General features: G+C 36.9%; 1 protein-coding gene across 2 annotated transcripts in view; it reads left to right on the plus strand.

Annotated features, from left to right (window-relative positions):
• Window positions 1-10220: 10220 nt before the first annotated feature.
• Window positions 10221-21037, plus strand: part of gabrz (gamma-aminobutyric acid type A receptor subunit zeta) — a 28414-nt gene continuing 17597 nt past the window's right edge. Inside the window, exons 1-2 of one of the 2 annotated variants that reach the window (XM_079851918.1) lie at window positions 10221-10442; window positions 15004-15072. In XM_079851918.1, coding sequence (XP_079708044.1) covers window positions 15029-15072 — 44 coding nt within the window. In that variant the 5' untranslated portion in view covers window positions 10221-10442; window positions 15004-15028. The remainder of the gene's footprint in view (window positions 10443-15003; window positions 15073-21037) is intronic. The other variant, XM_079851917.1, reaches the window with a different exon arrangement.

A 21037-nucleotide genomic window follows, 5' to 3' on the forward strand; every position in this document is an offset into this window, starting at 1 on the left:
GCTATTTCAATTACTTTTGTTTGATTTGTTCATTGCAAACAGCTGAAAGTTTGTAAATTTTGCCAATATACCTAATTTGCAATGGGGGTTGAATAATTTTGATTACAACTGGATATAGTTCAGTGCAGGGCCGTGCACAGGACTTTTGAGGGGCATGTGTTGAAACTGAAAAAGGGCACCCCCCTCCCTTTTTTATATTAAGATTATTTAGTAAGCCTACATAAAAAGAAGAAATGGTCACATCTTCATGACAAATTCAATAACACAACATAATAGTCTCAAAAGCTTTAGATTTATTCACTATTAATAACAACCATAATAATAAAAGATAATATAGATATACAGGGCTAAAGTCCTAAAAAATATTTTACTACATTTATACATGTGAAGATGAGCGGAGAGTAGCCTAGATAATAGGCCTACTATAGATTCAAAAATTAGCTAGATAGCGAATACGTGCATATTAACAGCCTTGAATTAATCATAATTTAAAATTATTACCTTAACATGATTAAATATTAATAAATTAAGTGTATCAGCAATCATAAATCAAAGAAGAAATTTCTTAGAAATATATATTACCTAGGTGACGAGGATCACTCAGTCGCTTTGTGCAAGTTCCAGTATGAAATCGATCTGTGCTTATGATTTTCAGATGGTAAAACAAAATAGATGTTGTACTTATCAATATATTGTTAACATTTTACAAAAGTCAAACTCAAATGCATTTACGGGATTTTTGACCAGTGAATGTGTGCAAATATACATTTTGTCCGTCATTAAAACGGCGATTTCATCAACAGGTTACAAACTAGTTTGTTGTAGCTATATGGGCGCTCAGTTTTTCCTGTTGTAAAATACATTTGGCCAAAATCTCATTTTATAAAAGATGAAATGCTACTATGCACAGGCTATTTAAGTGTAGGCTGTGTTGGCTATGACTAGATGGCAAATGCTAGATATCTCTCTCAGGTCCCACATGTCTCAGTCAGACATCAAATAAATAAAATATGAGCCTTTATAGACATAGTGATTAGTACTTATTCAAACAACAAGATCTTTGTTTACTCTTGCAAAACTTCGTTCAGCTGCTGTCTGCTATTAGCCTGGAAATCCAGACCTAAATCTGAAAGATTAATGGTCTGGCATCGACTAATGAAAATCGGCCAGCTCAAGGGCCGGCACCAAGTATGCATTTGAAAATCTCACTGCACACAATTGGATAACACTACGACCAATCGCAACAAGCCCCATACGCTTAGCTACCAGCGGAGCTAACTGGTAGATTAGACTCTTGCCGTATCCAGTCGGCAAAACAGCAAAAACGCCCTTCTTGCAAAGAAACGATTCGAGCACCGTCTTCTGTTCCTCTTTTAGATAAAAAGCAAAGTCTAACTCGTTCATTGTAGCGGCCAAAGCCGTTTCAAACAACTGGTGTTCATCCATCGTCATCTTGCAATGTTTACTAATGACTTCGACGTCACAGCGCTGTCGTCATCTGTTTAGCTCGCCTCAGATACAAGGGCATATTTAATGAGCATCATTACTCGACGCCAGAGTGAACTCGCTGAGCAAATTCAACTTGTGATCTCGCGAGAACTCTGGATTTCCAGGGTAGTCTGCTATGCGGCTGCTGAGGAACTTCATTCAGTCAAGATAGAGGGGGCGGAGTTACTGACAGTTTGAGGATCGAACAAGATTTACACAAGATCTTTTTAAGAACTTTCATTGGCTAAATCTTTGTAAAACAGACATAAAGGGTGACCTATAGCATTGATTTATTGAAGGGCACTTTGTGCATGGGTAAGTGGTTTTCAGAAATGAGGCAAAGTCTTCACTTATTTTTTTATATATTTTTTAATAAATCAAATGCAAATTCATGTCCCAGTTACACTTAATGTAATTTTCCTGGTTAAAAAAAAAAAAAAAAAAAAAAAGTACTTGACATAAAAACATTTTTACATTACCAATATAATGTTTTAATATGTTTTAACAATATAATATTAATGTTATATTTATTAAAACCAAGTATAAATCTAACATATGTTCAGCTGTTCCTTTTAATAATGAATTACAAAAATTACATGACAAAATGCATCCTGTATAAGCGTATACAGAGTTGGGAAATGAAAGAGCTAAAACGCGATCACTGTCACGACTCTGATGAACCCAAACACAGACAGTATGCAATTAACAAGGTTTATTAATGACAGGAAAAACAGGGAAAACAAAACCCACGAGGGGCAAACAACACTGGTAGGAAAAATAAAGACTAACAACACTAGACTAAGACTGGACAGTTAACTAGACTATAAACTCACAGCAGATACAAGACTAAACAGCTCTTTGACAAAACTCTTAACAGGATATTCACAGGGGTGATTAAATGAACCAGCACAAGACAGAAAACACAAGGGGATTGAATAGGGGAGAAAAATGATAAGGACAACAGGTGATACTAATAAAACAATGATGATTAACGAGGAGAACAAGGGGGCGGGGTTAAGTGATGAGACAACACAAGCACACAGCCCAAACAAAAGGCCATGTGCTTGCACACAAAACATGGGTCTGTCATGATCCTGCCTCAAGACTAGAGAAAATCAAGGACATGAGGGCAGAATCAAGACAATCACCTGCAGAGTATGTTTAATGTGTTTTAACCAGTGTTTTGGGAAGTTACTTTTTTAAAAGTAATGCGTTACAATATTGTGTTACTCCTTAACTAATTGTATTACTTTGTTACTTTTTATGGAAAGTAATGTGTTACATTACTTTTGCTTTACTTTTTCTCATCTGGACTGGGCTTGCTTGTTTGTTTTATAATAACAGATAAAACTATTTTTGGCAAATGTAAAGGCCCTTTCATACCAAAAGTGAAATGAATAAACCTCAGACAAATCAAGTGCAGGTAGGTTGGCTAGGTTGGGTTAGAAGGGATGTTTCACAAACAGTTGTGATGTTGTGATAAAACCAAAGAGACACAGTATTTACACAGACTTTTCAGACATAACAACCTACAAATGGCTTACTTATAGCTGTCTCTGCCTATTAAGCCGAGATAGGAGAAAATATTTTTACATCGAAAAAATTATACACTTCAGCTCTTACAAACCTCTGCTCTTGGGCCAACGGGATGTCTGCAGCAATAAAAAGTGTGAAAAGTGATGATGCAGTAGATGTGAGACTGGATAAATCTCACCCTGTGGCTGATGTAAACTTCATCTCTCTCAGAAGAAAATGCACTGTGCTGTGAAATCATCATCAAGAAATGCACCACTACACCATAATAGGTTGTGAAAGCAATCATTGCCCTTAAGCATTAAACTCAGGTTATCACAGAGGAAGTGTAAGGGAGAGAATGCTGACTGGAGAGCTTAGAATGAATTAGGGCCCGTTAGCTCTGTGGAAACCACTGAACTGAATGTGATAACTTTTCTTTAGCTAATTTAAAGGCTTAGAACAGGCTAAACTCAACCCAGGACTTAAAAAGTTAATGGGCCAAGCTAAATGTAAATCTGCCAATGAGAAATCGGGCCTGAAAGTGTTCATTCTCTTAAGGTATAATTCCAAATATATCAGCAAACCCTAAGGGGTCAAGTTTTGGCTGATTAGTAAAGGCCAGTTAGCCCATGCATGCTGGTATATATGCTTTAACTACCTTTATGTATCTTCTGACAGTTATTCAAAAGTAGCCATGCCTTCTAATAAAATACATTTCAATCAAAATTGAACTTTAAACTTGATTATTTTACAAAATATTTTATTAATTTATATAGAACTTGCTTTACCAGTGACATCTTTTAAATGTGAAATTTAATTATGTTTTCCCCAGTCTTCAGCATTTGACATCACAACTCAGGATGTTTCTTAAATCCGATCAAAAATCTTGACAGATAGAGAGTTAACTTAAAAAGTGAAGACAAATCCCCTGATTTTTTTGTTTGCTCTTTACAGAGCCTAGGGCCAGTGACTTTTCTTTTGTTTTTAACATTGCTATTGTGTTGCAATCATTTTAGAATATTCTAGAGTATTTCGGCTTGCTATTGCTTGGCCCCGGTGGCACAATGAACACTTTGCTTTGATTTAGTGTGAAATGTAATGGTGTATAGATTAGTCCATAAACATTGATCTGTTAAAGACTGAGGAAAATGAAATAGTAGAGGAAATGGTTGATTTTTATTGACATTATTTGATCATTCTAAAACCATGTTGTTGTAAGTGGTAGTAGGAGGGCACCGCCGTTATCTGCTTTTTAGTTCGTAATTGATGTCACCCGTCATCGAGCTTTCGTGTCTGTTACTGTGGGCTGGTTTCATGCTGAGCCTACACATACTCCTCCCTCCTGCTTTTTGAGACATTGTTCTTCCCCATGTAATGACAGAATGAGGAGAAACATTTCTAAGCATCGATCCTGACAACATATCACATCAATTTCCCTTTTGCAGTTAGTCTGTTGTTGTGAAGTATTTGTGGAACCAGTGTAGCGTTGTATATAAATCGCTTCATAAGCTCATCCCCCCAGGGAACTGGCCAGAGAATGAGGCAGGGTCGTGCATATTGCATGCTGTCATCGGGCGCTGTGGCGGCAGTGGGCACGGCTGCCAGTCGACAGCATGCTGGCACCAGATTCTCCTGAAACCTCATGCCCTCTCCTGATTCATATGACTCAAAGGCCCAACTGAGGGCACTCGCTTTGTCACATCCTTATGTAAGTCCGGAGTGTTTTTGCCCTATACATGTCAGAACTGGGCTTGAGGCTTTACCATATGGTGCTCTCGCGCTCCGCTGTCTATCCGCTCAGCCACGGGCTTCAGGCTTTAAAACTTCAGCATACACATGAACTCCTGTCCCCCAATGAAGGGACTGCCCTGTGTGGTTCCAGCAGACAGACAGCAACAGGGATGCCGCAGACATTTTGTCAAGAGAATGGCACGGCATCGAGTGCATCGTTCCATGAAGCTGCCAGGACAAGAGTGGGTGGCACTAGATTGTTAAGTGCCTGACAGATTACTTTTAAGCTTCCTATGAGCTTACAATGTTAGAGACCGGTCTTGCCATGTCAAGATGATGGCAATTGAGTGTTGTACGTGTTGACAGAGCAATGTTAGCAAGCCTGGGCTGAGTTTTAAACACAATTTCTCTCCCTCCTCTCTTTCACTTTCTTCTTGACAGGTCTCAACCAGGGACAGTTAATAATTCATACAGTTGTTGCCTCAGTTTCCTTTTGCAGTTATCATATGTAATCATATGATTATGTAACATATCAATCATATTTCCCCCCTTTCCCCACTTCTTTTACTATGGCTCATTGTTTTTTCAATTTGTGTCCCATGTGTCTTCACATGACATCAGCTCTTGCACAAGGCAAACAATCTGTATATTTTAGGCAATTTAAAATGGGCCTTTCGCTGAATTATTTAAAAAAGTGTGTGCAATTCAAGTGAAATCATTGAAACAACAGTAAAACAGTACTTGTGTAATTACATGTTTTATATAATTGTATAAAATGTAAAATCAATTATTCATGCTTACTATAATTAGTTATAATTAGGGCCAGGTTCAACTTAACAGAAGGCATGACTTCCTACAATTAAAGATTTATCAAACAAAATGAGGAACTGTCCCAGTGGACTACTTGCAGCCAATTTAAACTTAAAAAAGCAGTGTGCAGCCTGACATCAGGCAGCAATGCAAGAGGCGTTTAAATAAAACATTCATTGCACGTCTTTTTAGTCACATTTATAAGTTTGAATTTGGCAGTAAGCATCCACTTCACAGCTTGCCTCTCCCCGGGAAGTGCTGTATGAGAGATACAATCTTTAATAAATTGCAACCAAGAAACAAATATATGGTAATGTTGTAAAAAATATTTGGACACAGTTTCAAAACAGTAGCAGACTATTATGGATTTGCTGTAGATTATTTCAAGAAACCCTTAAAAATAAATAGTTAATGCAAAATTACTGCAGATCTCTCTCTCTCTCTATCATTTTATATTTTCAAACATTCCTTTTGACATTAATTGTAATAATTGAGTGAGATGTTTGTATGCCCAGTGTGCTCCATGAGATTAGTCTCCCCAGGTGTGGCTTGTTAGTTCCCTTGGTTACCATCCTGTGTTCCCATGACAATTAACCACCCCCCTTGTTATCTTGTTAACCTTGTTTTCTCTTTGTGTATACCCCAGTGTTTCTCTTGTTGCTTGTCTAGCATTGCCAATATATGGTTGTATTGTGTGCTCGTTTCTTGTGGCATCTTGTTCATGTGCCTGGATTTGTCTTGTTCCTTGTCTAGAGTTATTTCAGTTGTCCTGTTTTAATAAACGTTTCCTGCACTTGGATCTAACGCCTCTTGTCTGCAGCAGCCACATTACAGCTAGATAAAGCAATCAATTAATTCAGATGTTACATGATGTCAGGCACTGTGCAGGCTGTAGTAAGCGCACAATCACACAGGATAACAAAATGAATCTTTAATAGTAAATTCCACTAGTAACATGTATAAACGCAGGGAAGAAGCTCAGGCAATAACTACACTTAACATGAAACAAAGGGAACTGAGGGCTTAAATACAAGGGAGAAAAATCAACTGAACAGAAACAGGTGCATAGAACTAATTAACAACCAAGGAGACTAACTAGGAAATAGAGGTGTAAAGACCACGCTGCGTTCCAGTCTACTTTTAGACACGCACTTGCAAACTTCCCCTCGGGGGAATCCCTGCCGCCATTTTGAAGTGTGTTCCATTTCGTGAAGTGGACGAGGGAAGTTTATATGAACAGACCCTCGTTCCCTCGATTTTGACAGAGTCTACTTCATATGTACACTTCAGGCACCTATATGTCCCACAATGCAGTACGATTGTGACGTCCCCACAGATCTCATCTAATCACCACCACAACAAACAACTCTATGATATATTAATTATAATTGTTTTAATTTAAAACAACCCAAACACACCTATATACATTTGGTTGCTGCATTAAACAAATTCTTAAAGGGAAGAAAAATTTAAATAATAGATCAACTCCATAGCTGATTCCAAGTGATCAAGGGCTTAGGGCGTTCCAATTCAGCCCATTGCAGTTTCCGCCAGTAGTGGGCACTCGTGCAGCGTAAGCAATGACGTACGTCCAATGCTGCGTTCCAGTCCACTTTTAGACACGCACTTGCGAACTTCCCTAAGCACTTCCCCTTGGGGGAATCCCTGCCGCCATTTTGAAGTGCGTTCCACTTCGTGAAGTGGACGAGGGAAATTTATATGGACAAACCCTCGTTCCCTCGATTTTGACCGAGGGAGCGAGTCTGCTTCAAATGTACACTTCAGGCACCTATATGTCCCACAATGCAGTACGATTGTGACGTCACCACATATATCGTCTAATCACCACCACATCAGACAACTCTATGATATATTAATTATAATTTTTTAAATTTAAAACAACCCAAACACACTTATAAACATTTGGATGCTGCATTAAACAAATTCTTAAAGGGAAAAAAAATGTAAATAATAAATCAACCCCACAGCTGATTCCAAGTGATCAAGGGCTTAGGACGTTCCAATTCAGCCCATTGCAGTTTCCGCCAGTAGTGGGCACTCGCAATGACGTACATCCGAGTGAACGAGATGGAGGGAAGTTAGCGAGTGAAGGGCATGACAATTTTGGACTGGAACGCAGCACAAGTGAACAAGACGGAGGGAAGTTAGCGAGTGAAGGGCATGACAATTTTGGACTGGAACGCAGCCCAGGTTCAGAAAGTAAAAGTCCTCCTCAGTATTTTGTTCCAATCACCTGGATTAGCTAATTAATTAGCACAGTTTTTAAAGGGATACACCACCGTTTTTTCATATTAAACTATGTTATTCCCTTAACTAAGACGAGTTGATACATACCTCTCTCATCTCAGTGCGTGCACTTAATCGCTCTAGCGCGCGGTGACACTTTGATAGCACTTAGCTTAGCCCAGTATATTCAGTGGTATCTAACAGCAATGAATTTAGAAGTGACCAAACACCTCCACGTTTTCCCTATTTAAAAACAGTTACACGAGTAGTTATACGACCAAGTATGGTGACACAAAATAAAACGTGGCGCTTTTCTAAGCGGGTTAAAAAGGATAACTATAATGTATGGCGGAATAGCACTTTGGGAGTACTTCGACTCGGCGCAGTAAAAAGTCATGTTTGTTCTACTTCTAATGACAGAAGTGAGAGGAAGAGGATCAGGCGTGACTTTTTACTGCGCCGAGTCGAAGTACTCTCAAAAGTGCTATTCCGCCACATTATAGTTATCCTTTTTAACCCGCTTAATATGAAAAAACGGTGAAGTATCCATTTAAGCCCGGAGATAGAACTAATTAGTGAAATCAGGTGGCTGAGTTCATGGGTGGAATATACATATGGCAGGACTTTTACTTTCTGACCCCTGGACTTTACACCTCTGCTAGGGAACATTTTTTTTATAGGGGTAAAAAACATAGGGGTGCAAACCAGGGTTGTGTTCGTACAACAACGCAACTACCATAGTACAATGTATCGTTGAAGAAATCAACTTACAAGTCACAACTGTTTCCCGAAACTGTATTGACGCAAATTTCAACATTCAACCACGTTGGTGATGATGACACAGGTGGTGGAGTGATAACTTCTTTTAATGAATCTTTTTAAGATTTTAGAATCTGCAAATTGTTTGCTATAAATTACGGATGTGGGGACTAATTCTCATTGTATCTGAGGACTAATTCTCATTTTTCTCAATTATTTTGCTTTATTTCCAGATTCAATAATAGGCTTGTTCTTACATCCTAGAGCACGTACGCACATACACACTCTTCAAAAACTGTGCATTAAATCGTTTAGTTTGAAAACAGAACCAAAACACAATGAAACTAAACAAAAACAGAACATAGGCCTACATGTTACACATGAAGTTATACGTTTTTTAATGTACAAACTAAGACTGGCAAATCTAATCCATGCCACTGTGGTTTAGTACGATTTATGTGTCCTTGCATATTCAACACGCAATTATGACCAGATTTGAATTCTTTGTTATAGAAAAGATTGAGAATTCTCTTCTGTATGAGAATGTGTCAAAGCAATTAGCTTTGTATATTTTGCCACCCATAAAATTTACACGATTAATGTCTCGTCTATTTTAATGTAGTATACATTTTGTCTCAAGTCACGCTTTATTTTGAATAATGAATTAAATCCTTCATGGGTTCACAATTCTCTGCTACACTAAAGGACATATTTAAATGTCTTGAGTGGGAGTGTTGCGGGAAGCCTTCAATGCTTGTAGTTGCATGAGCGAGCAGAGAACTTTTTGGACAGGAACAGCGTTTGGCATGCAACCCTGAAACAATTTTTATTCTGCAGCAATGTGGGAGGATCCTATTGGAATGTATCTTGTGTAATGTTTGATCTGACAGGCAACATGCTGATGCGCATTTAGTCAATTAGCTTTAGCACCAACTGACTTGCAGGTGCTTGATGAAGATAGATCAGAGTCATCACTGTTTTCAACAAATAAGTTCTGAGATTTTATTTTTAGCTAGTTAACTATCTTCCTTTAAACTTCAACAGCCTACAGCTAAAAGCACAATGATCTGCACACATTTTCAACACTGAAATATGCCGTGAAGGCATCCATCAGTTTCAAAAGGAAATCTCTTGCAATCAGATCTGTGCCTGTTGGCAGATATATGTTGGAGAACAGCAGTAAGTGGGTTTATTATGAAGACCTGCCAGTTCCGTGGGTGCTGGAACTGGAGCTTACCCCGAAATTTCAGAATCCAGTCTCTAACAACCCGCTAGAAGAAGCGAATGCATTTCTGCACTTGATACCGCATTATTCCCTGCAGTGCTACGGCATAATCTATGTATGATGCAATGTCAAACATTACTTGCCAGAAGTGGGCGAGCATGTGAAAATAGAAAATTTCATGCCTCGAAAGAAATAACCTCATGGTCAAAGTGACATGACATATAAAGAAAGCGATGACAGACAGAGTTTGCCTGCATGCATGTGGCATAGGCTAAAATAGCCTATATACATTAGTAGTATGATGTGAGTGTGCCTATGTGATAATTGCATGCCACTGTGATTCAATGTATACTTGCAAACATGTGAGATGTCATTTTCCAAGCCTGTTCCCTCCAATCACCATTGAATCGTCAGTCTATCACTGATAGGCTCTTCTCCTATGAGCACACAGCGCAGAATGTGTCTAGGATGCAACCAGTAGTTTTAGACTGAGTGCTGTGAAGTAGTTGCGCATCACTGACGGATTCCAGCGCCTTGAAAACCTCTAAAAGTCACGTTTTTCTTTTCACAGAACTAAATGGCTCGGACTTACAACCGATACAACATATGTAGATGAGTGATTCGATATAAGCGTTTGGGAAATGCGAACGATTGCCCGGCTTTAAATGTAAGTACGCAGTGAGTCATTATATGATGTAGGCTACGTTTATGAATTTGAATGAAATATTTTGATGTTTGATAACAGACAAAGTCGGGACTGTATGATGGATTTATCATTGGCTATAGTTTACTCTTTGAAAAAAGAAAAAAAAAGAAAAAACGAAAGGTCGCAATCATGTTTGTTGTTTAAATCACTTGCTTGTTGATTCATTATTAGTGTGAGATTAGAAGACTGTAAACAGTTTTAAACCCGCTCTTCTATATAATAGATGACAATTTGTGTTAGCCTACTGTAAAATATAAAATGCGTTTTATAATGAATGTGAATTGTGAATAGTTCCACATGTCGAATGTGCATAATGTGTGTGTATTTATAACGACTTCTCGCTGTGACAGATCGTCAAATTTAACCCTTTTGGTCTTGAACAAAGTTTTAGGAACACAACAAATATGACCACGATTTATTTCTACTCTAAATGCAGGCACAAATGGTAATCAATAAAAATCAGTTTATGGTAATGTGTGATAAGGTTATCAGATTCTAATTAACATCTGATTTTAAATAGGCCTATAGGCTACGTTTTATAAGAAAATAGCCTATATAGGCTACTATTTCAGTCTTTCTCAAATGTATATGTTTAATTCAATGCAATTTTTTGTAATTGTGAAATGTAGTAGCCTACATATATAGGATGTTCCAAGTAAACAAATAAATAGTATGATTATTACAATTTATTGGTAAAAAAAGTTCAATGCCAGTGAATGTAAACAGTTTTGAATACAAAATAACTTTTGACAGGGATGGTCTGAAGATAATCTAACTCAGTTTTGGTGAAGATTGCCTTTAATGTGTCAGAGCCTTATAAGTGAAATCAGATCTTTATCTTGTCGTTTGCTTGCATTTAGACCTACTGTTCAATACAATATCAAAATGATTCATAATTTATTAAATATTTTTCTACCCTGTTTCATAGTCCACCATGCTTCATTTCCTTAGTTTATTGTATTTTAGTAAAAATCATGTGAGATGGCACTCATAGATTGACTTAGCATCAAAGTGATGTGCGTTGTGACTGATATTGTATCTGAATGGGTTAAAGATGGCATAGAGTTAAAGGGTTAGTTCACCCAAAAATGAAAATTCTGTCATTAATTATTCACCCTCATGTCATTCCAAACCCATAAGACATTCATTGATCTTCGGAAAACAAATGAAGATCTTTTTAATTAAATCTGAGAACTTTCTGTCCCTCCATTAACAACGCAACTAATTTCAAGGCCCAGAAAGGTAGTAAAGACATCATTAAAACACAAGCTGTGTTGATGCAAGAGCAGACTTTGTTGTGTAAATGTACGTCGGAGCTTAACACTTTGTAAATAAAATGGTAATTTGTGTTTGTTTTTTTGCACAAACAAAATTGAGGTTAAACCACTGGAGACACAAGGATTACTTTATGGTGTTTTACATACCCTTTAAATTAAGGCCCTTGAATTGAGATTATTCTGACGTCCTCAAGTGATAATGGTTTATTGGTGTCTGTTGCCATACATTACCATAGACTGTGGCCTGAAAAACTATGAGAAACTGTGCAGATTTCTATCTTGTGATTAGCTGATGGCTTAAGGCTAAGCTCTCCATCGGTTTTCAAATCAGCATTTCTCATGTACTCTGTTAGCTGGTAAATGATCAGCTGTGTTGAAAGCGGTTTATTTTGGGTGCCATGAGATGCCCAGATAATCTCTATCAAAGGCAGGACGATCACATTTACCCTGTGCACAAACTCTCTCTCTTCCACATTCATATTTTATTATTTACAATACTCTAAGAGGAAAGATGAGATGTTTTCCCTGCTACATCATGCACACAAATGAACAGCAAACATTTTTTAGTCAATTATAAGGCTAAGAAAGGCTTTTAAAAATAAAATACTTCACGTAATGCTCCTGTTTTGCTTTCATGATTAATTCAGAAGGTTCTCGTGGAGATATTTTTCAGTTTGTCAAAGAACAGTAATTGGACCCTGCCATTGCAAGAGACAGAACTCAGTCATTCACTGACCTAGATTCTCACTGAGATATCTGGTGTTTGAAGTCAATATAGCAAGAAGGTGTACAATAAAGAAAATAGCTGAGGCTCTTTGCTTTTTAGATGGATGTAGCTTAGCTATGTCAGACAGCCATTAAGTCTTTTAATTATTCCAGCGTTTAAAGGTTTGGGATCAGTATGATTAAAAAAAAAAAAAGAAAAAAAAAAAAAAAAAAGATACTTTTATTCAGCAAGGACACATTAAATTGATCAAAAATGACAGAAAATACTTTTTTTTTTAATGTTACAAAATATTTTTATTTCAAATAAATGCTTTTCTTTTGAACTTTCTGTTCATCAAATAATCCTAGAAAAAATTCCATAAAATTATTAAGCAGCACAACCATTTTCAACATTGATAATATTAGGAAATGTTTCTTGAGCACCAAATCAGCATATTAGAATGATTTCTGAAGGATCACATGACACTCAAGTCTGGGGTAATGATGCTGAAAATTTAGCTTTACCATCACAGGAATAAATTACCGGTACATTTTAAAATATTTTAAAATAGAAAACTGTTTTTTGACTGTTATTTATTTTACATGTTATACAGTATTTTTTTGATCAAATAAATGCAGCCTTGGTGAGCATGAGAAACTAAAAACAAAAAAAAGTTTGAATGGTGGTGTATATTACATGAGAAAGTCCAGAGGACTGAACAGTACATTTGTAGCACTGGACCACCAAAGCATTCCCAGCTTCAGGCTTTTTGGGTTTCCTGGTAAGATTGTTAAACAAGTCTAGTGTAACCTTCCCGCGGGGTCTTCAAGGTCCAGAACTCATTGAAGATGTCATCTGTCACTCTAAATGAGTGACATCTCAGTCTTAAGACCAGGATCCTTCAAGCAGCCACTGAGTCACAAACCACGAGGGTATAGGAATTAGCTAGAACAGCTTTTGCAATGGGGAGCTGAGGGAATGCTGCATGTAAGATATATGTGTGTGGGAAGACTGCATGTTTCATGTATGTGGGCACAAATAAGCCTGGAGACATCAAAATTTGCTCCTTGTAAGGATGTGTCAACTTCTGATGACTTGTGCTTACAAAAATTAAAGGGCTAGTTCACAAAAAAATAATTCTGTCATTATTTATTCACCCTCATGATGTTCCAACCCTGAATGCTTTTCTTTCTTCTGTGCATAAAAGAAGATATTTTAAGTGTGTTTCAGTTGTGTGGAACCCAGACAACTTTTTTTATATTCTGCTACCCACCTCCATCACAAGCCATCATGAAGAGACAAGAGTGTTAAAATAATAAATAATGAAATTAAACGTTCTGATCTTAGAGATGAGTTGCAGTATGTGGAGCAATCTGGATTTAATAGCACTGACAGGCAGAATAGAAGAGCATTACATCTCAGTGTTTGTGTTGATTTGCTTGTGTTGTCTGTGTGAAAAAAAAAGAACGTATTAATCTGGGTCAAGAACAGATTTTTCTTTTTCATGTTAACAATATGACAGTTTTGTGTTTGTTTGGCCATGTCAACATGACAAGATGCCCGCTTTAAGTACTTTGAAGCACTTACTCGTGCAATCCAAATTTAAGCATTTTTACATCTTCCTGCACATTGTATGTGTATGAACACATGCTGCAGGGCAGACGTCTGTTGTATCAAACTTATCGTCACAGCTGCACACAGATTGCAATGGTGCTGGAAGACTGAGCAAAGAATCACAGACCATTTTTTTTTTGCCATCAAGGCTCAAAATAGACATTGAGAAGATAAAAAGTATCATGAAATACAGTGCCAGATAAAATCTATTGTATTTACAAGGCAGAAAGGCTCAGAGCCAACTGGAAAGTATTCAAGAATGAGGGAATTGAGAATCATTTTAAAACCTAAAATCTACTTATACTGTTGTATCTTGTCGTCTTTGCGTAGTTGGTGGTCACATAAGTGGTTTTACATAATTCCCTGGAAATATGCACCGTATATTTATAGTTTTATGTCACCATCAGTAAATCTGTTCTCAGAGACATTTTTTGAGGGATTATTTCACTATGTGTTCTGGGATTATATGCATCAGAAAGAATCTTTTCAAGGGTCAAACTTACACAGACTGGTCTGAGGTTAAGGATTTCACAGGACAAACTGTATGAAACTTTCACAAATCATTCATAAGTATTTGAAATCATTTAAATTAGCTATTTTTCCATATGTATCTCAATTTGTTAGCTGGTCAATTTATTTTTCTCAAAGTATGCTGTGATGGTAAATTATTGATAGCAGTTTGAAACCTTTTTTAATGGTATTGCCTTATAGCTTCAGTCAAAACTTGAGTAAGGGGTATATTTTGTCACTTAACAGTCTCTAAACACACGTAAGGAGGATTGAGAAAACCTGTCCTAATTTTGCCTGGCTCATCAAGCTAAAATGTTAAGCTTTTGTCAGAAATTTGTCAGTAATGCTTAATCTCTATGTACAAATCTGTTGAATCTCTACATAATCTCTCCATTCTTTATCTCTCATTTCTCAGAAGGACGCGTAACGCTCAAGCAGCCATGCATTTGTGTAGCTCTTTGCTGCTCCTCCTTTTCATCAGCAGGTAAGAAACTCCTGGTGGCTTATTTCAAACTCACTTTTGCTATTCCTACACTCATTATTGTGATGTGGCAAGCTGAATATGACTGCGGTGTACAGTGTTTATTGCTTTTGTGTTGTTCCCCCTTCATTTCTTTCTTTCTCAAAAACTAGAGAGTAGGATGTGCATTAACTTCAGTAGTAACTTTGTAAAGTTGATAAACATGGCATTTCTCGACGCTCCCAGGAAAGCCGAGGCGGAAAACCCATTTTTGTCAACAAGTTCTCACGGGCGATAAGCTTTCGGAGTGACGTCCTTGCCGAAATGACAAGCCGGTATAATTTAGGTTTTACTCTTTTGGCAGCAAATAAAAGACTATATGCCTTAAGTATCCATTCACACCAGATTATGTGGGCTCGGTGAAAGGTGTAGCTAAAGGAAGGATGGAATTATAACTAATCCATGTAGACTTTTGGGCGAGCCTGAATGAGACCGTCGGAGTCAATGTACGGGTTACAGATGGAAATACCAGCCCTCATATCGTGTCCCCTCTCTGTTTTGCCTGTTTGAGCTTATCTTTCCATGCAGCAGTACAGTAGCTGCAATGCTAACACGATTACTGGTGACAGTGTAGAAACAAGACATTGATTTACTGGAACTGCCGTCGCTCAGCCATGTTCAATGAAAGTTCAGACAGATTCCAATTAATGAGATATGCAACTCATCATCGATGCTGGTATTCTGGCATGACCTTTGAAATCTGATGGGAAGATGTATAGGACCTTGCTGGTCAGGACGACTCTGCAAAAGATCAAAGGGGGATGTTGAGGAAGCGTGCCAACATCAATTCACCTCACCATCTGCTTTTACCCACCCCCTTCCTGTCATCCTTTCCTCTCCAATCTCTAGTCTCTCTTCCTGGCAAGATGGGAGAATTTAGTGGGTGTACATATAGTTTGGCCTGGAATTCATCTTCTATCACATAACAGACTAAACCACAACAACAAGAGCAATACCTCCTCTTTGGGTTCTTAGTGCTTATAGCACATGAAGATAAGGATGCTCTATTGAAGGCTTAGTCTCGCAAAGGGCCTTGCAACGTTTTTGCTTGTTGAAATCTAATACTGCTGGTCTACATGAGGTCTATTCAGAACCAATAGTGTTTAAAGGGGTCATGTCATAAATATGTTCCTTGATCTTTTGAGATAAAAGAGCTTGAGGTACTGTCAAAAGTTTGGAAACATTACTATTTTTTATGTTTTTGAAAGAAGTCTCTTATGCTCATCAAGCCTGCAGTTAAAAAAAAACAAAAAAAAAACAAAAACAACAGTAATATGATGAAATATTATTACAATTTAAAATAATGGTTCTCTTTTTTAATATACTTTAAAATGTAATTTATTTTTGTGATGCAAAGCTGAATTTTCATCAGCAAGTACTCCAGTCTTTGGTGTCTTATGATCCTTCAGAAATCATTCTAATATGCTGATTTATGATCAATGTTGGAAACAGTTGTGCTGCTTAATATTTTTTTTATAACCTGAGATACTTTTTTCAGGATTATTTGATGAATAAAAAGTTAAAAAGAACTGTATTTATTTAGAATAGAAATCTTTTGTAACAATATACACTACCGTTCAAAAGTTTGGGAACAATAACTATTTTTTTTTAAAGAAATTAGTACTTTAATTCAACAAGGATGCGTTAAATTGATAAAAGGTGATGGTAACGATTTATATTGTTAGAAATGTTTTTATTTTGAATAAATGCTGTTTTTATGAATAAATGCTGTTAACGTTTTACTCATCAATGAATCCTGAAAAAAGTATTCCAAAAAAATATATTAAACAGCACAATTGTTTCCATCATTGATAATAACTGAGTATCAAATCATCATATTATAATGATTTCTGAAGGATCATAAGACACCAAAGACTGGAGTACTTGCTGATGAAAATTCAGCTTTGCATCACAAAAATAAATTACATTTTAAAATATATTAAAAAAGAGAACCATTATTTTAAATTGTAATAATATTTCATAATATTACTGTTTTTTTTGTTTTTTTTTGTTTTTTAACTGCAGGCTTGATGAGCATAAGAGACTTCTTTCAAAAACATTAAAAATAGTAATGTTTCCAAACTTTTGACTGGTACTGTATATATATATATATTGAAACCTAGCTGCAAAAGCTGCTCGTTCTGTACTTCTGCAACATGGAATAAATGCATGAACATTGACCTCCATGGTTACATGTCAATGAAACCTATTGGGTGATTAGAAATTTGGCCATGCAGCTGATATCATGCAAATAGCTAACAGGTGTCACAACGCTGTGTTGATGATCAAACTCGAACATGATGATGAAGAGAGAATGTAGTCTTTTAATAAATCCAAAGGTATATCCAAACAGAGAGAGCAATACACGCACGTAACATAGAAAATACCCGGCAATGAAACACAAACAGAACTGAACTAAAGTGCACGTGATAATGAGGGAGATAATGAGTACGCAGCTGAACATAATGAGTGACCAAGACAACAAACGACTAACTCAGGCAGAAAGGTGGTGAAACACAAAAAGTCCAAACTAACAGAAACGTGACAACAGGCTTATCGGTTAGCTTGCTAACAATAAACTAACTAAAATAACAAAGAAAGAGAGATTTTTAGTTTGATTTAATTCAATTTGATATGCAATTTATTATTGAAAAGACATTATGGATAATTTTGGATCAAGTAGATTAGCATGTTTTTTAATCTCATTTGTTGTGCATAAAGTGCATAAAATAATTCTAAATTGCATTTTCTATTTACAAAAATAATTAAACTGTTTCACATACAGTTTAAATGGTCAACCAAATTCAATCAATATGTCTCTCTCTTTCTCTCTTGAACACCCATGTGTATTTTAGAAATAAACCCATAAAATGCAATTGCCACTGTGCAAATTTGTAAATGACTATGAAAAACAAACCCAAAGTCACTTATAGTATAAGCAGACATGGCAACACTGTTAGAGGGTTTAAGATATGGCCTGTTTCATTGAAATGGGCATAAAAAATTCAAATAAGTTTTTGGGATCAAAAAATTACTAACATTAATAATAATAAACTAATTTTCTATAGCGCCTTTAAAAGTAGCATCTCAAAGCGCTTCACAAAAATAGAAACAAGATAAAACATACAATTATACAAACAATGCGTTAATGACAGAAAAAAACAGATGAAAATAAAATACCAAATAAAAACATACTATCAAATGTCCGATAAAAAAATAAATAATAATAATATGCCAATTACAAACAATCATGTAAAAGCTACCCTAAACACAAAAGTTTTAAGGAATGATTTAAAAACACTAAGCTTTCAGCTTATTTCATCTTGCCTAATCTCATCTGGCAGGGAATTCCAAAGTTTTGGAGCAATTGAAGAAAAAGCCCTATCACCCATGGATTTTAAACGAGTAAGTGGAACAATTAAAAGGACAGCTTCCGAGGAGCGGAGATCACGTGCTGGTGTGTAAGGGGTTAAAAGCTCAGAGAAATAATGAGGTGCCAGTCCATGCAAAGCCTTATAAGTAAGCATAATTTAAAAATCAGCATATTTTAAAATCAACATGGAATCTCAATGATTACGGCCAGCAAAGCATTGCAGTAATCAATGTGAGAGAATACAAAGATGTTAATTAACTTTTCAGCCACTGGGAGTGATAACATGGGACGCAATCTGGCAATATTTGTTAGATGAAAAAATTATGTCTTGACAGTGCTCTGAACATGAGGAACAAATGTTAAATTAGTATCAAATATCACCCCCAAATGTTTTAGTTTTGTTTGAAATTGAAGTGTAGAACCATCTACACTTAAAGTTTGAGACTCAGCCTTACGTAGCTGGTGTGGTGAACCAATGAGCATTACCTCCGTCTTGTCACTGTTTAGACATAGAACATTTGTAGACATCCATTTTTTAATCTCAGAAATACATAGAGAAAGAAAAGACACAGCCACATTAACATCAGGGGCCCTATCTTAAACCCAGCGCAATTGTACACCGACGCATGTATCATTCCTATTTTGCACCCGACGCACAGCGGACTTTTTCCTCCACAGACGCACATCGGTAAATTAGGGAATGAATTTGCGCTCCATGGGGCGGTTCAGCGAAAAGAGGAGGTGTGTTCTGGCGCAAACGTTCCCTGGTGCTATTTTGCAGTTTCAGAAAACAATTCCAGCACAGACCAGGAAAAACCTAGTCTAAAGTCAGTGGTGCATTATTCAGATGCTATTTTAAGGGCGCATGCTTGGCCATAATGTAGTGTGTGCACAATGCGCATACACTTTGCTTCTCTCATCTACACAGACGCAGACAGCAGTTCCCATTTTTAAAAACCATACATAATTACAAGGAAAAATATTACCACACAAGGGAAATCATTGTGGTGTCCATGAAGATGTGAAAAAATAGGCATAAATCTAGCTTACTTATTTACCCAAATTATTGTACGCCTGTTTTACCGAAGCTAATTTGGGTGGGTTTCTCCCATCCCCATACAATGTCACTTCTCTGTCTTTTACGGCCCTGACGAGAACATCGGTCTACTCGGCTGTGAACCGCTCATGGCGTGCGCCTGGCAAATCCGCCGTTATAATAGCAATATGCCATGGAACAAGCGCATGTGAGATGACACTCTGATTGGTTTATTGCACTTTACGCCCAAACCACACCTATGAGTAATGTAGCTACTTCAGACCAACCCATTTTAGATTTGCATCTGGCGCAAGAGTCATTTATCCCGCCGGTATAATAGCAACAGCGCCCGAGATCCGCCCACAAAGTTACTTGTGTTTTGCGTTTGATACTTGCGTTTCAGATCGTTAAAATAGGGCCCCAGGTTTTAAATGTATATAAACCTGGGTGTCATCTGCATAAAAGTGAAAACTGAGACCAAGTGATCTTAAAAGTTGACCAAGAGGATAAATGTAGATGCTAAAAAGTATAGGGCCCAAGATTGAACCTTGAGGAACACCAGATTGCACTACACCAATATCAGACCTGTAACCACCCATAGCGACAAACTGCTTTCAATCAGAAAAATAGGACTTAGATTAACATTAGTGACCTTAACTAATGCTGTTTCAGTGCTGTGGAGTTTACAGAATCCTGATTGAAGGGGCTTAAAGATTATTAGGAGCTAGATGGGAGTGCAATTGGGAAGTAGCAACAATTCACTCTAAAATGTTGGCGAGAAACGGTCACTGCCTCACCTACATTATAGGTGGACCTCAGAGAAAAATATTTATTATATAACCTTTTTTTAAAAAAAGTATTTTTAATGAAAACTCCCCATGATTAAAGTTTTATTTTATAGGTGAGTTGCCAGAGATCTACTGAAACATAAATATACTTTATGACTGTTTTGTGGATGAGAGACACAGCTGAATGCTCTATTTTAAAAGCAATATTTAATGCATGAACCCCTCAGTACAGTAAGTAATCATTTCTTTGACACATACTTCTGGATAAACCAGACTAGATCCAAACTGAAGGAGGGGATCACACTGGTGGTATCAAGAGCGCACAGATTTATGAAAATAATTAGGTCATCATCACTCTGAACTCATTAGTATAAATAAACAAATTACCTGGCACATTGCAGGCTTGCTTCTTTTTTTTAGATTTTTTTATTGCTGATCTTAATATGTCTCCTATCAGTTTTAAAGTTAAGTTTTAATACAAACTTAAATTAATTTCTGCTCAGACTTTCTGAGGTTGTTTAATATTTCAATGCTGGACAAGGTCTCCCAAAGAAAGAGTTGGGGCTCATATCTCATATGACCACTGATGTGTGTAGACGGGGAGATGGAGTTGATACAAGCTTGAGAAACTGTCTCTGTGGACCAGAGCAGAAACAGTTGGGGAGACAGTCCTGCGGAGCACTCTTCCTCCATACACAACACGTCAATCAGCCTAAACACCAGAGACGTGGG

The sequence above is a fragment of the Squalius cephalus genome (assembly GCF_949319135.1).
Source record: "Squalius cephalus genome assembly, chromosome: 19".
In the NCBI taxonomy this organism is placed as follows: Eukaryota; Metazoa; Chordata; class Actinopteri; order Cypriniformes; family Leuciscidae; genus Squalius; species Squalius cephalus.